General features: G+C 56.0%; 1 protein-coding gene across 18 annotated transcripts; it reads left to right on the forward strand.

The window, feature by feature from the left end:
* The first annotated feature begins 1,346 nt into the window (after positions 1 to 1,346).
* Positions 1,347 to 12,180, forward strand: ZNF707 (zinc finger protein 707). Of its 18 annotated transcripts, none has more exons than XM_063643683.1 (6): positions 1,347 to 1,545; positions 1,759 to 1,953; positions 7,331 to 7,397; positions 8,359 to 8,485; positions 8,981 to 9,094; positions 10,255 to 12,180. In XM_063643683.1, the coding sequence occupies exons 3-6, from the start codon at positions 7,389 to 7,391 to the stop codon at positions 11,112 to 11,114; spliced, it is 1,110 nt and encodes a 369-aa protein (XP_063499753.1). In that variant the 5' UTR covers positions 1,347 to 1,545; positions 1,759 to 1,953; positions 7,331 to 7,388; the 3' UTR covers positions 11,115 to 12,180. The 18 variants fall into 18 exon arrangements, with proteins under 18 accessions (XP_063499753.1, XP_063499754.1, XP_055143525.1 ...); XM_063643684.1 differs by having other exon boundaries at positions 1,361 to 1,545; positions 1,759 to 2,121; XM_063643674.1 differs by having other exon boundaries at positions 1,441 to 1,545; positions 1,759 to 4,459; positions 8,185 to 8,485; positions 8,978 to 9,094.
* The last annotated feature ends 3,596 nt before the right edge of the window (positions 12,181 to 15,776 follow it).

Genomic DNA, 15,776 nt, shown 5'->3' on the forward strand with positions numbered 1-15,776 from the left:
ACAGGTGGATTCAAAGATTTTCTGATTAGCAATTGGTTGAATAAGTTAAGTGATTACCTAAAGACCTGGAATCTATAGAAAGGCGTGTCTGGGTTTGAACAGTTGGCCGCCCTTGTGTGGGCAGAGGATTACATAGGTGCGGAGGCAAGAGACTGAAGGCACAAACTGTTTCAGTATAATAAAGAAAATAGTTAGAATAAGAATAGTCATAATACAAATTAGATACAGAGATGATCATGAACAATTATCAATCATTATTATAAACGTTATTCATCATTAGCTTTTAATATTACTCTTTGTTGCATTACTAACATAACCTAGGAATAACCGGTGGGTATAGGGTCAGGTACTGAAGGGACATTGTGAGAAGCGACCTAGAAGGCAAGAGGTGAGCCCTCTGTCACGCCTGCATAAGGGCCGCTTGAGGGCTCTTTGGTCAGGCGGTAACGCCAGTGTCTGGGAAGGCACCTGTTACTTAGCAGACCGTGAAAGTAAGTCTCCTTTCCTCCGAGGAGTCAGGGACCACTCTGCTCCACCAGGTTCTTGTGGAAGGCTGGATATTATCCAGACCTCATCCGGATGCCTAAACCCCTCCCTGTGGTGCTTCAGTGGTCACGCTCCTTGTCCACTTTCACGTTCCTCCTGTACTCCTGGTTCCTCTTTGAAGTTCGTAGTAGATAGCGGTAGAAGAAACAGTGAAAGTCTTAAAGTCTTTGATTAATGCTAACTTATGCTGCCTTCTCTCTCTGCTTCCGCTACCTAAAAGGGAAGGGCCCACCTCTCCTGTAACCACGTGACTTGCTTCTCCTTGTCAATCACTTAGAAGATTCACTCTCTTTACCCTGCCCCCTTGTCTTGTACGCAATAAATATCAGCGCGCCCAGCCCTTCGGGGCCACTACCGGTCTCTGCGTCTTGATGGTAGTGGTCCCCTGGGCCCAGCTGTTTTCTGTTTATCTCTTTGTCTTATGTCTTTGTTTATTATAATCTCTCGTCTCCGCACACAGGGAGAACACCCGCTGAGCCCCATAGGGCTGGACCCTGCACCCTGGATTGGCTGGAACTGGGTGACTGGTATGAGAGCAAGTGAGTCTGTTCACACCTCCAGTTAGGTTACAGTTCACTTTGTAGGATAAACCTTTAGGCCGACTTTAGGTTAAGAGGGCCGGGCTCGGTGGCTCACGCCTGTAACCCCAGCACTTTGGGAGGCCAAGGCAGGTGGATCACCTGGGGTCAGGAGTTCAAAACCAGCCTGACCAACATGGTGAAACCCCTGTCTCTACTAAAATTACAGAAAAATCAGCCGGGCGTCGTGGCGCCTGGCTGCGACCGGGGCGGGGCCTGCCCACTGGGGCGGAACCACAGGCGGTGCGGGGCGAGGCGAGCGGCCTGGACGGCCTGGAAGGCCAGCGCGCACCACCGAGACATGGGCTCCTAGAGGGGCCGGAAGCTTTCGGATAACAACTTCCGCTCGGGAAGTTTGTGAAAGTCTGGGGTACCGGCGCGGCGTAGTGGATGCAGCATCCTAGTTGAGGACGCCCGGCTGGTGAGTCCCCCCGTGCCCCCCGCCGCCCCTCCGTCCCTGGGTCGTGGGCTGTCAAACCTTCTAACTCTGCGGCCGCCCCAGGGCTGTGAGACCCAGCGCCGCGGCTGCTGGGACAGACCGGGGAGGCTGCCGGTGCCCTCGGCTCTTCGGGGGCTGTTCTTCAGCTTCTTCCGGCTCAGCCTCCTCTTCTCTCCTCGCTCCTTGCACTTGCAGGTTTGTCAGGACCCGGTTGCGTATCCTCTTGAAGCTGATTTCTCCCTGGCTGACCCCGTCCACGATCGTGACCTCAGTTATCCCTCATAGACACTTTCCACACCTGTGTCTCCAGCCCGCACCGCTCCGATGAGACCCAAGCGCGTAGACTTGGTTCATAACACCCAAAGCTCCCCGGCCCCAGGCTGAGCTCCTGTAATCTCCACACCCCACCCTCTGGTCCTCCCAGGCATTCCACCGCGAAGGGGAGGAGGCAGAAACCCGAGATTCACTTCTTCCCCTTTCCTGCCCACGCCCAGCCACACAGTCACTGGTGCATTAGCTCCATAACTGAACCATTTGCCTCCTTGCTATTCCCACCCTGTAAGTCCCAATCCTGGCCATCTTCCTCTCTCACCTGAACGCCTCCCTGTCTTCTCCCCACCCCATCCGGTTTTGCTGCTTTCTTATTTGTTCATCATAGAGGATCTTTTTAAAAATATAGCTTAGCCAGGCGAGGTGGCTCCCGCCTGTAATCTCAGCTCTTGGGAGGCCGAGGCAGGTGGATCACTTGAGTCCAGGAGTTCTAGACCAGCTTGGCCAGCATGGTGAAACCCTGTCTCCACAAAAAATACAAAAATTAGCCGGGTGTGGTGGTGCGCGCCTGTAATCCCAGTTACTCTGGGGAGGCTGAGGCGAGAGAATCGTTTGAACCCAAGAAGAGGCAGAGGTTGCAGTGAGCAGAGATCGCGCCACTGCACTCCAGCCTGGGCAACAGAGCGAGACTCCATCTTACTAAAAAAAAAAAAAAAAAGGTAGCTTAGACTAGATGCTGTGGCTGACGCCTGTAACCCCAGCACTTTGGGAGGCTGAGGCCAGAGGATCTCTTGAGGCCAGGAGTTTGAGATCAGTCTGGGCAACATAGTGAGACCCCATCTCTGCAAAAAAATTAAAACAATTGCAGGGCATGGTGGCACATGCGCTTTTGGTCCCAGCTACTGGGGAGACTGAGGTAGGAGGATCACTTGAGCCCAGGAGGTGGAGGCTGCAGTGAGCTGTGATTGCACTACTGCACTCCAGCCTGGGTGACAGAGCAAGACCCTGCCTCAGAGAAAAAAAAATCCTGTGTTAATTTGCCTGGGGGAAAAAAAGTAGCTATGACAATGTCCTTCTGTTCTCCTGTATTAAACTTTGTTGCATTACACATGAAACCATGGCTCAGGATGCCTTGAGGAATCTGGCCTTAGCCTCTTTCCTGGCCTATCTCACGGTTCTTCCTGACTCTGCTTTCCAGGCTGGGAAGCCCAGCCCAGGTGGTAGTGCAAACACAGCTGTTGAGCTGAGGGGAGCAGGTGTTTTTTTTTTGTTGAGACAGTCTCGCTTTGTCACCCAGGCTGAAGTGCAGTGGCATAATCTCGGCTCACTGCAACCTCCGCCTCCCGGGTTCAAGCAGTTCTCCTGCTTCAGCCTCCCGAGTAGCCTGGCTAATTTTTTGCATTTGTAGTAGAGACAGGGTTTCACCATGTTAGCCAGGCTGGTCTCGAACTCCTGACCTCAGGTGATCCACCTGCCTCGGCCTCCCAAAGTGCTGGGATTACAGGCGTGAGCCACCGCGAATGGCCGGGAGCTGTTGTTTTTATCACTGTGGTCATTGCTACTTGCTAGAGGAACTCAGCAAGGTGTTTTGATTGGAAAACACCACCCATGACCCATGTGCTCAGTGTGCCTTTTCATGTTTTTATAGACTGTTGTATAACTTTGGTTGAAGTGTCTGTTCTAATATTTTTCCTGGTTTAAATTTTATTTCTCTTTTTTATTGATTTGTAGGAGTTACAATCTTTATATAAGTCCTTTGTCAGATACATGTATTGGGAATATTTTCTCTTAGTCTGTGGCTTACCTTTGTGTCTCTTTTTTAAAAAAAATTAAACAATAGAGATAGAGGTCTCCCTATGTTGCCCAGGCTGGTCTCAAACTCCTGGCCTCAAGCAATCCCCCTGCCTTAGCCTCCCAAAGTGTTGGGATTACAGGCGTGAGCCACTGCACCCAGTCTCCTTTTTTTTTTTTTTCTTAACTGCCTTGGTAAACAAAAATTTTTAATTCTGATAAATCCAATTTTTGATTTTTTTTTTTTTTTTGAGATGGAGTTTTGCTTTTGTTGCCCAGGCTGGAGTGCAATGGCACGATATCGGCTCATTGCAACTTCTGCCTTCTGGGTTCAAGTGAGTCTCCTGCCTCAGCCTCCCGAGTAGCTGGGATGACAGGCAAGCGCCACCACACCTGGCTAATTTTGTACTTTTAGTAGAGATGGGGTTTCTCTATGTTGGCCGGGCTGGTCTCAAACTCCTGACCTCAGGTGATCTGCCCACCTCGGCCTCCCAAAGTGCTGGGATTACAGGCGTGAGCCACTGCACCTGGCCTGAATTTGTAATTTTTTTAAAGTGCTTTTGGGGATCCATGAAAGAAATGTTTGTCTATCCCAGTGTTGTGAAGATGGTCTCTGTCACCCGGGCTGGAGTGCAGTGGCACGATCTTGGCTCACTACAACCTCTACCTCCAATTTGTGTTTTTTGTTTGTTTGTTTGTTTTTGTTTTTGAGACGGAGTTTTGCTCTTGTCGCCCAGGCTGGGGTGCAACAGTGCGATCTCGGCTCACTGCAACTTCCACCTCCCGGGTTCAAGCCATTCTCCTGCCTCAGCCTCCCAAGTAGCTGGGATGACAGGTGCCTGCCACCACGCCTGGCTAATTTTTGTATTTTTAGTAGAGACAGGGTTTTGCCATATTGGCCAGGCTGGTCTCAAACTCCCCACCTCAGGTGATCCACCCGCTTCGGCCTCCCAAAGTGCTGGGATTCTAGGCATGAGCCACCACGCCCGACCTACTTCTTTCTTTGTAATCTTATGGCTTTATGTGTTTTTTCTACCTCCTTGCACTGACTCAGGCCTCCAATAAGGTGACAAAGAGAAGCAGTGGGCAGACAGCCCTGCTTGTTCCTGGTCTCAGAGGGAAAGAGCTCCGTAGTGGCCCATGAAGCAGGATGTTGGTTGCGGGTCTGCCAGGTTGAGGAAGTTCTCCTCTGTTCCTTGTCTGCTGAGAGTTTTTGTTGGGATTAGGTGTTGAATTTTAACAAATGCCTTTTCTGCATCTATTGAGATAATAGCTGTTATATGGTTTTCTCCTTTATTCTGTTAACGTGGTTAGTTATGTAATTTTCTTTTTTTTTTTTGAGATAGAGTCTCACTCTGTTGCCCAGGCTGGAGTGCAGTGGTGCGATCTTGGCTCACTGCAAGCTCTGCCTCCTGGGTTCGTGCCATTCTCCTGCCTCAACTTCCCAAGTAGCTGGGACTGCAGGTGCGTGCCACCACGCCCGGCTAATTTTTTGTGTTTTTAGTAGAGATGGGGCTTCACCGTGTTAGCCAGGATGGAGTTATGTCATTTTCAAATGACGGCAAATGTTGGGGATTAACATTGTGATTAAAGTTGATGCCATGCTGTTGAAAGAGTGAAAAAAAAAAATCTCAGGTTGAAAAGCATATTCACAGGCCAGGCGTGGTGGCTCACGCCTGTAATCCCAGCACTTTGGGAGGCCAAGGCGGATGGATCACGAGGTCAGGAGATAGAGACCATCTTGGCTAACACGGTGAAACCCCGTCTCTACTAAAAAAATACAAAAATTAGCCGAGTGCAGTGGCGGGTGCCTGTAGTCCCAGCTACTCGGGAGGCTGAGGCAGGAGAATGACATGAACCCAGGAGGCGGAGCTTGCAGTGAGCTGAGATCGCGCCACTGCACTCCAGCCTGGGCGAAAGAGCAAGACTCCGTCTCAAAAAAGAAAAAAAAGAAAAGAAAAGCATATTCATGAAAACATGTAGCAGTTAATGTAACCACTCGTGAGTGTCAGAAGGAGAAAGGGAATGTCTGTGTACCTGCTGTGCTGGAGGTAGGAGGGACGAGGTGTCGGGTGAACGCCGAGGGAGCCGCCCCATGCAGTGAGTGTTGAGTGCAGGTGGTGGAGGGAGCCTCCTGGGCACCAGCTGCAGCTAATGGGGATCAAACCAGCTGTGTACTCTTAGGGTCCACGTCACTTGGTCACGACAGAGAATTCTTTTTATAAACTGCTGGATTTGGCTTCCTAATATTTTTTGAGAATTTGTGTTTATGAGTTTGGTAGGTAATTTTTTTGTAATATCTTTTTTCAGACAGGGTCTCAGTCTAACACCCAGGCTGGAGTGCAGTGGCATGATCTCAGCTCACCGCAACCTCCGCCTCCCGTATTCAAGCAGTCCCCCCACCTCAGCCTCCTGAGTAGCCGGGACTGCATACGTGCACTGCCATGCTCTGCTAATTACTGTATTTTTTATAGAGACAGGCTGGGCAACTGCTGGGCTCGAACAGTCCTCCTGCCTCAGCCTCCTAGAGTGTTGGGATTACAGGCGTGAGCCACTGTGCTTGGCCCCTTGTAATATCTCTATCAGGTTTTCGGTTTGGGTTTTGCTGGCCTCATTAAGACAGACTGGATAGTGTCTGCTCTTCCTCTGTTCACTAAATAGCTTCTAAGATCAGTACTGTGCTTCCGTAGGCTTTGGTGGAGTTTACCAGGGAATCCAGCTGGGTGTGGAATTTTCTGTGTGGGAAGGGTTCAAGTTACATTTTCAATTGCCTTATCAGATGGAAGGCTTCCCTTTCTTTTGTCAGTTTCATAATACTGTGTTTTTCATCCAGTTTGTCCGTTTCATCTCAGTTGCTGAACCTGTTTGCGTGAGTTGCTCCTGATGGCCCTTTATGATACTCCCGTGTCTGTAGGGTCTAGAGTGACATCTCCTCCCCTCCCCTCCCCTGACAAGGTAACCAGGCATGGGCCATCTTCCTCCAGCTGGTTCTGTCTCTTCTCAGGGGCACCTGTGGGGCTGGCCTCTTCTGCATCTTGGGGCTCTGAGCTTTACTCAGGAAGGAGGCAGGACCCACTGTGGCAGGAGGGCAGTGGGATGCCAGGGTGGTTCTCTACAGACCTGGGGGTAGAAGCTGGATCTCAGCGGGCCAGGGCCCTAAGGTTTAGGGGAGCTTGTGGCTTGGAGACTCAGTGAAGACTAATGGGGTTTCTCGGGGCTGCACCAGGTTTTCACTTGGGGGAAGGCTGCGAGGTGGCCTCCTTGTAGCGTACCCGAGAGCATCCTCCGGGCATAGCGCCACGGGAACGGGCTGCCCGCCTGTCTCCTGAGGAGGAGCCCCAGCTGCCTCAGTTGCGGTTAGACTCTCCAGCCATGTGTTTGCAGCTAAGCTGTTGGCTTTCAGCCAGCAATGGCTGGCCTCTGTCCTCCTCTGGTGACAGGCCTTGCTTGCTGTCTGGTATTTCAGAGTTCTTGTGTGTGGAGGTGGCACACCGCACCCAGCTGTCCCTTAAAGATATGTTGGCCCCTCACCACCGCCAAGTTTCCCCGCACCTGGTGGCTGTTGGTAGTTACAGAGCAGACCCTGTGTGTGCATCACTCATTTTTCCTGAATTCCCCTTGATTTGCTGAGTGGGGGGCTCCTGGGGTCAGGTGGGATGGGCATTCCCGGGACAGCTACACCGGCTTACATTTCTTGTCTCCCCAGATCTGCCCTCCTTGGCACTGTGCTTCCCCAGAGGGGCGGCCTCGCTGTTCCCACGGACATGGCCCAGGTGAGCCCTGCTGCTGCCGAGCGCAGCCTCCCTTCTGCCCTGCCGGCTGCCTGAGACCCCAGCACACACACAGGGAGGGTCTGTGGCAGCGGCTTCCCAGGCACTGTGCCCGTGTCTGCCTTTCTTCCTTCTCTCTTAAGGGGCGGGGAAAGAGAAAAGAAAATTGGGGCCGGGTGCAATGCCTCACGCCTGTAATCCCAGCACTTTGGGAGGCCGAGGTGGGTGGATCACGAGGTCAGGAGATCAAGACCATCCTGGCTAACACAGTGAAACCCCATCTCTACTAAAAATACAAAAAATTAGCTGGGCACGGTCGTGCGCACCTTTAGGCCCAGCTACTCGGAAGGCTGAGGCAGGAGAATCGCTTGAACCTGGGAGGCGGAGGTTGCAGTGACCCAAGATCGTGCCACCACTCCAGCCTGGTGACAGAGCAAGACTCCATCTCAAAAAAGAAAAAAAAAAGAAAGAAAAGAAACTTGGATTCATTGACACTAGGAGAGTAGTGGCTGTTGTAGGAAATAGACTAGATTCTCTTAGTCCACTAGAGCTGCTGTAACCACATATGACACAGTGGGCGGTTTACATACGTGCGCTTCCTCTGTTCTGAAGGCTGACGTCCAAGATCACAGTGCTGCGGATCTGGTTTCTGGCGGGGGCCGCTGTCGTGCTGTGTTCACGCGTGTGTGGGGAGGGAGCCGGGGGGCTCTCTGGAGTTTCCTGTGAGGACCAGGCCCATGGGTCAGGGCCCCTCCCTTCTGACCTCACTTAACCTTAATGTCTTCCACAGAGGCCCGTCTCCAGACACAGCCCCTCGGGGCTCCAGGCTTCAGTGAATGGATTTAGGGGACACAAACAATCAGTCCACAGCAGGGCCACCCCCATCCCCCCTTCCCACCCAGACCTGTGGGCTGAGCCTTCTTTTTCTTGGGAATGGCCACTTCGGGAGCTGTGTGTGTTGCAGGAGCTGGTGACCTTCAGGGACGTGGCCATCTACTTCTCAAGGGAGGAGTGGGCATGTCTGGAACCCAGCCAGAGGGCCCTCTACCGGGACGTGATGCTGGACAACTTCAGCAGTGTGGCTGCTCTGGGTGAGTGTGGGCTGAGCACTGCGTGAGCACTGCGTGAGCGTGGGCTGAACACTGCATGAGCACTGCGTGAGCATGGGCTGAACACTGCATGAGCACTGCGTGAGCGTGGGCTGAGCACTGCGTGAGCACGGGGTGAGCACGGGGTGAGCTCTGTCGCTGCCTCTGTGCCTTCCTGGTCCAGGACGGTAGTGGGGCCTCCCAGCCGAGGGGGCTCAGGAGCTGGAAGTTATTGGCCTGTGTAGACGGGCCCACTCAGCGTTTCTCTCGGGCTCCCTGGAGGCAGCCTCATCTTCCTTCCTCTGACCTTGCCAGGGCCTTCCATGGGCCTTGCTGTCCAGGCCCCTCCCTTCCTGTCATCTCTGCTTCTGGGTGGCTTCTCCAGGGCCTCCCGAGGGCTGGCCTGGCCTCTTAGGCTGATGCGGAACTGCTCTGAGCCTTGATCCTCACTTTGTCCTCAGTACAAGTAAAACAGAACCTTTTCTCTCCTTTGAGAAGGATTTTGCAGCCCCAGACCAGACCTGGTCTCTCGCCTGGAACAGTGGGAGGAGCCGTGGGTTGAAGACCAGGAGAGACCTGAGCTCCAGGCAGTGCAGAGGGGGCCCCGGCCAGGTGAGTGCTGGGCTGTCTGGGCTCAGCTGGCCCCGTCCCTGTGGCCCACAGCTCCTGGGTGAGTGCTCAGCATGCTGCAGTGACCGAGGGTGTGTCCTTCCCATGGGAGAGCGGACACACAGCTGCTCTCTAAATTAGACAGGCATTAGAGACGTAGGGGCAGCCACGCTCCTGCCCTGATGGACACTGGCCGGGGGCGGGGCTTGCAAGGCATGGTGGTACAGGATGACATACAGTTGCAGTTCGGGAGGGGCCTGAGGCCGGAGTGACACTTGAAGGCTGCACCTAGCCACCCAGATGCTGTCTGGCGGAGGCCATTGGTGTGGGTGTCTGATCTCCCTGTGATGGCCATGTGGGGTCCCAGGCCTGGTACTGACTGCACGTGAGGGTCTCCAGGTATGTGGCTCTGGGTAGGAGTTTGCTCCACGTCTCTGTTTGCAAAACTGGGACAGTGGCCATGCTTTCCTCCATTAGGTGAGGGGTGCTCTTGGGGCAGTGGTCAGAGGGGTTTTGCTTTTTACTTAGATTTTCAGAGTGGGATGGAGCAGCTATGTGAACACAAACCCTGGGAGGTCCCTGGGTGTGTGGAGCCCCCGGCTGGGGAGGTGTCTGGTCCCTGGGTGTGTGGAGCCCCCTGACTGGGGAGTGTCAGGTCCCTGAGTGTGTGGAGCCCCCGGCTGGGGAGGTGTTGGGTCCCTGGGTATGTGGAGCCCCCGGCTGGAGGGAGCCATGGCCCCGAGGCTGAGTGGTTGAGAATCATGTGGGCTACCCATCTTCCAGACGACATCCTGGCACCACCTCCACCCGCATGAGTGGGGCCTGTGGGCGTGGACAGGGTGAAAGGACATTCTCTTGGCCCAGTTGCTTCTGTTGGTTGGCAGGCATCTGTTGGCGCTCCCTCACGTCAGCAGTGCCAGGTGGCCTGCGTGCCACCGGGGCTGGGGAAGCATCTGAACTCATGTTGGTTTCAGCTGTTGATATCTGTGGCTCATCTGTGTTTCTTTGAACGAGTTTTCCTGATCACTCGTAGCCATGTGGAATGAGCTGAGTAGATGGAAGCCAGTCCACGCATGCAGCAGGAGGGTCCTCTGGGCTTTGCTGGAGGCACTGCCTGGCCGTGGGCCACTGGCTCTGTTTAAGGGTGTCTGTTCCTTCCACAGGGGCAAGGAAGTCTGCAGACCCCAAGAGACACTGTGATCATCCAGCTTGGGCTCACAAGAAAGCCCACATGCGGCGAGAAAGAGCCAGGGAAGGAAGCAGCTTTAGGAAGGGCTTCAGGCTGGACACGGATGACGGGCAGCTTCCCAGAGCTGCTTCAGAAAGGACAGACGCCAAGCCCACGGCTTTCCCGCGTCAGATGCTCACGCAGTGTTGTGGGCGGAGGCCGGGCCGCAGAGAGCGCCGGAAGCAGCGCGCGGTAGAGCTGTCGTTCATCTGCGGCACGTGCGGGAAGGCGCTCAGCTGCCACAGCCGGCTGCTCGCTCACCAGACGGTGCACACGGGGACCAAGGCCTTCGAGTGCCCCGAGTGCGGCCAGACCTTCCGGTGGGCTTCAAACCTGCAGCGTCACCAGAAGAACCACACGCGCGAGAAGCCCTTCTGCTGCGAGGCGTGCGGGCAGGCGTTCAGCCTGAAGGACCGCCTGGCTCAGCACCGCAAGGTCCACACCGAGCACAGGCCCTACTCGTGTGGCGACTGTGGGAAAGCCTTCAAGCAGAAGTCCAACCTTCTCAGACACCAGCTGGTGCACACCGGGGAGCGGCCGTTCTACTGCGCGGACTGCGGCAAAGCCTTCCGGACCAAGGAGAACCTCAGCCACCACCAGAGGGTCCACAGCGGGGAGAAGCCCTACACCTGTGCCGAGTGCGGCAAGTCCTTCCGGTGGCCCAAGGGCTTCAGCATCCACCGGAGGCTGCACCTGACAAAGAGGTTCTACGAGTGCGGCCACTGCGGGAAAGGCTTCCGCCACCTGGGGTTCTTCACGCGGCATCAGAGAACTCACAGACACGGGGAGGTGTAGGGGCGCCTGAAGCGTAGGGTGCCGCGCCTCTGCGGGAGTACTGGGCCCTGAGGGAGAGCTGCAGTGAGAAGTTGCTCTTCAGCCTGGAAAATCAACCTGAAAAGAAGCCTTCTCAGTCCTCAGAGCTCCCTACTCCCCCGAGAAGTTTTACTGGGAAAATGCCAGGTGGGAGAAGCAGATCCATGGGTACGCTGGAGATGGCCGGGGCTCTGGAGATGGCGGGGGCTGTGCCCCAGCGCTGGGTACCCTGGGGATGTGCTGAGAGCGTGTGCGACCCCGGAGCCACATGCCAGGCCGGGCTCAGAGGCGGAGAAGCCTGCCCGGTGCCCACAGCTGTCTGGCTCAGGGACTCCACCCTGGCCCCGAGTCGCCGTCTGCTGGGCCTTTCCTTCCTGGCTTTGCACCCCATGCTCGCTGCCCAGTATGGCTTCCTTTCTTGTCTCTGTCTTGGGCGAGGCAGCTGTGAGCATTGCACAGAGGCAAAGACCCTCCTGCAGCCTCTGCGCTGGGCCATAGAAACAAGAGCCTTTGTAATACTGAACCTTATTCAAGGATTAGGGAGTGGTGGTTGGGTCAGGGCCACCCCCAGTGTTGCAGGAACGGCCTCCACCCAGCTCTGTTGGTCAGAGCCCGGGTCACGCACCTGGAATTGGGAGATCAAGTTGGGTCTCAGAGCAGTGAGGTGGCCATGTTCACCACAGGGCATTTTGTGGGGGAAGAGGTGACCTCTTTGTTTTAAACTTAAGGTGTCTGCTTATCCAGCCAGAAATAAAAATCTGCCAGTGGTGTTCCCAAGGGAACACCCCCGTGGGAATGGATCGGGACACTGCTGTGTTTCAGGTTAGCCGATTATTTTTGCTTTTGCCTGTTTATCTTTAAGAATTGCAGCCAGGCCAGGCGTGGTGGCTCACGCCTGAAATCCCAGCTACTCGGGAGGCTGAGGCAGGAGAATCGTTTGAAACCGGGAGGTGGAAGTTGTGGTGAGCCAAGGTTGCGCCATTGCACTCCAGCCTGGGCAGTAAGAGTGAAATTCCGTCTCAAAAAATAAAGAATTCCGGCCAACAGATGCACATGTAATGTTGGAATCAGAAACGAGTTTACAAGAAATAGGGGGACGAGGAGAAGGTTGAACACACCGAGAGGAAGCCCCGAGCCAGATCCGGCTGGAGATGCCACCAGACAGCGACCTTTCCGCGGGCAGACGGGCAGGTAGAAAGTCTGAGGGGGCTGTGTGTGCCCCTGATAGGAGCAAACCAAGTGCAAAGTCACTTTTGAGACAATCATGGAAATGTGGGCTGAGTCGGGTGGGTGGGCCGTGAGTCGGGTGGGTGGGCCGTGAGTCGGGTGGGTGGGCTGAGTCGGGTGGGTGGGCCGTGAGTCGGGTGGGTGGGCTGAGTCGGGTGGGTGGACCGTGAGTCGGGTGGGTGGGCCGTGAGTCGGGTGGGTGCTGAGTCGGGTGGGTGGGCCGTGAGTCGGGTGGGTGGGCCGTGAGTCGGGTGGGTGGGCCGAGTCGGGTGGGTGGGCCGTGAGTCGGGTGGGTGGGCCGAGTCGGGTGGGTGGGCCGAGTCGGGTGGGTGGGCCGTGAGTCGGGTGGGTGGGCCGTGAGTCGGGTGGGTGCTGAGTCGGGTGGGTGGGCCGTGAGTCGGGTGGGTGGGCCGTGAGTCGGGTGGGTGGGCTGAGTCGGGTGGGTGGGCTGTGAGTCGCGTGGGTGGGCCATGAGTTGGGTGGATGGACTGAGTCGGGTGGGTGGGCCGTGACTCGGGTGGGGGTGAGGAATTGGCTGCTAGCGGTGATGGTGACAGGGTTACGGAGGAATCCTCACTCAGATGCATTTGGACGTCTTTGTGGGGAAATGACGTGGCGCCTGGGATGTGATTTACAATTCTAATAAAGAGGAGAAAGACACAACAGTATTGGCGGAATGTTGACAGCTGTTGAAGCTGGGAGGTTGGTGTGTTTGAAAGTTCCCCAAATCTTTTATTTGCAGCATGAGTATGAGTTTCTTCGTGCTCACTGAAGATTGTAGAGAGCAGCTGTCGGTCGTGGAGTCACAAGGCTGCCTTACCAGGACACCACAGGTGGCAGCACAGAAAACACAGGTTTATTCTCTCCAGCTCTGCAGGCTGGAAGTCCGAGGTAGAGGTGCCAACAGGGTCTGTTTCCGGCGAGCACCTCCTGGTTCAGAGGCGTCCTCATGTTGGGAGGGGCTTTGGTGTCACCTTGCCTTGTGAGGGCCCGGATCCCATGGGCAGGGCCCACCCCTATGACCCCATCGAAGCCAAATCACCTCCTAGAGATCTCCTCATACCATCTCATCGGGCCTAGGGCTTCCACATGGGAACTTCAGAGTGACGATTCAGCCCGTAGTGGAAGCTCCTCTAGGTCTGTCCTGGCCCACAGACCCTGTGCAGGAAAAGCACTTCCCCCTGGAGGACAGGCCCTGCAGGATAAGTGGAAATCTCCCCAGGGGGATATGGGGGTGCCTTTCTCTTACAGAGTCCAGGCTGGTAAAAGCGCATGTGTGTTTTGTGTCTGGTTTGTCCCCTGCCCAGTGGGTGCCATTGGAAGGGCCTTCAGGTGCCTGAGCGCAGGTGGGGACGGAGCAGCTGGTGTCTCGGCAGTAGATGTGACGGATCATAAAGACTTGGGTTTGGCCGGGCGCGGTGGCTCACACTTGTAATCCCAGCACTTTGGGAGGCCGAGGCGGGCGGATCACGAGGTCAGGAGATCGAGACCACGGTGAAACCCTGTCTCTACTAAAAATACAAAAAAATTAGCTGGGCGCAGTGGCGGGCGCCTGTAGTCCCAGCTACTTGGAGAGGCTGAGGCAGGAGAATGGCGTGAACCCGGGAGGCGGAGCTTGCAGTGAGCCGAGATCGCGCCACTGCACTCCAGCCTGGGCGACAGAGCGAGACTCCGTCTCAAAAAAAAAAAAAAAAAAAAAGACTTGGGTTTTGAGTGCCCTACAGGAAGCCACTGGCCACATCCAGGGTCACCTGTGCCTGGTCGTTAGTCCCTCACGATGCTGTCACTTTGTGACGCACTTGTGCGGGATTAAATGTGAACAGCAGAGACGTGGGTGATGCCCTGCCTGTCGGATGATGGTCAGTTGTCCAAGCGGGCTGCCTTGACTCCTGGTGGCCCCGTCATCCAGGGCTCACACACTGGATGGTTGGGCCACAGTCGCGGTGCCCCCGCGCTGCAGGCTTTCCACCCGCTCAGCAGGGCTCCAGGGCTCCGGGTAGAGCAGGGGGTCCCTCCCTTGGCATTTCCCCAGGGAGGAGCACGGCCATGCTCAGCTGCGGTCAGGCTGCTGCTCTTAGCTGTCTTTCCTTCTAACACTCAGGCTTCCCCTCCTGCCTCCCGGGTTGCTGGAGAAGGTCAGGCCCACAGAAGAGGCCTGGGGAGAGAATGGTGGTGAGGAGGCCGTGGGGGTGGTGAGGAGGCCGTGGGGGTGGCGAGGTGGCCGTGGGGGTGGCGAGGTGGCCGTGGGGGTGGCGAGGTGGCCGTGGGGGTGGCGAGGAGGCCGTGGGGGTGGCGAGGTGGCCGTGGGGGTGGCGAGGTGGCCGTGGGGGTGGCGAGGTGGCCGTGGGGGTGGCGAGGAGGCCGTGGGGGTGGCGAGGTGGCCGTGGGGGTGGCGAGGAGGCCGTGGGGGTGGCGAGGAGGCCGTGGGGGTGGCGAGGAGGCCGTGGGGGTGGCGAGGTGGCCGTGGGGGTGGCGAGGTGGCCGTGGGGGTGGCGAGGAGGCCGTGGGGGTGGCGAGGTGGCCGTGGGGGTGGCGAGGTGGCCGTGGGGGTGGCGAGGAGGCCGTGAGGGGCCCGGAGGCTCCGTATCTTGGCTTGTTGGCCTCCTCCCCACCCAGGTGGGGGTGAGGTGACAGGAGGGGCTCACAGCAAGTGTCTCGTAAGGAGCACCTCCCTTCCTGGGGCCAGTAGCCGTCACTCCCTGTGGGCCTGTAGAGCTGAGTTTTCTCTGCATTTATCTTGGGCAGAGGATGCACGAAGATACTTTGTGGCCGGAATGGGTGCACAGCAGGGTCCATTGACAGCCATGCCTGTGACCTAGCCTTCCACCCCTCTGTCTCCAGGGCACACTTGCCTGGCAATTGTGTCAGTGCTCAGCACACGTGTCCAGTGTAAAGTCCACCGAGATTAGCAGGGCATGGTAGCGGCCGCCTGTAATCCCAGCTTCTCAGGAGTCTGAGGCAGCAGAATCGCTTGAACCCGGGAGGCAGAGGTTGCAGTGAGCCAAGATCGTGCCACTGCACTGCAGCCTGGGCGACAGAGTGAGACTCCATCTCAAAAACAAAAGTCCATTGATAGAGCAGATGGCAGATGCAGCTGAGAGCTCCGGGAACGGAAGGGCCATGTGGTGGCCACTGGCAGCCTTGACTGAAAGATGAAGAAGTCCATGGTGCTAGGAGGAGGAGTTGCATCCCAGCAGGCTCAGCTCCTGGAGCTGCCTCTCTGCACTCTGAAGGGAGGCCCAGTGGCTGCAATATTCTTTGGGAAGTACAATGCCAAGTAAATAAAGATACTTGGGGTCATTCTAGTTACAACGCATCATAAACTCTACTCACTGTCTTTCTGGGTGTTCTTGGGGTCTGCCGTGCGTGCCAGTCTTACAGGTCCTCAAACCCGTCAGGACCCTTCAAACGAAGAGT

Source organism: Symphalangus syndactylus, chromosome 7 (assembly GCF_028878055.3).
Source record: "Symphalangus syndactylus isolate Jambi chromosome 7, NHGRI_mSymSyn1-v2.1_pri, whole genome shotgun sequence".
Taxonomy (NCBI): Eukaryota; Metazoa; Chordata; class Mammalia; order Primates; family Hylobatidae; genus Symphalangus; species Symphalangus syndactylus.

Excerpts from the sequence above, each read along its gene's own strand:
- ZNF707 (XM_063643671.1), top strand. The coding sequence starts at position 7,281 with ATGGGCATTCCCGGGACAGCTACACCGGCTTACATTTCTTGTCTCCCC. Across the intron at positions 8,486-8,977 it reads CAGCAGTGTGGCTGCTCTGG|AAGGATTTTGCAGCCCCAGA; the intron begins GTGAGTGTGGGC and ends CTCTCCTTTGAG. Across the intron at positions 9,095-10,254 it reads GCAGAGGGGGCCCCGGCCAG|GGGCAAGGAAGTCTGCAGAC; the intron begins GTGAGTGCTGGG and ends TTCCTTCCACAG.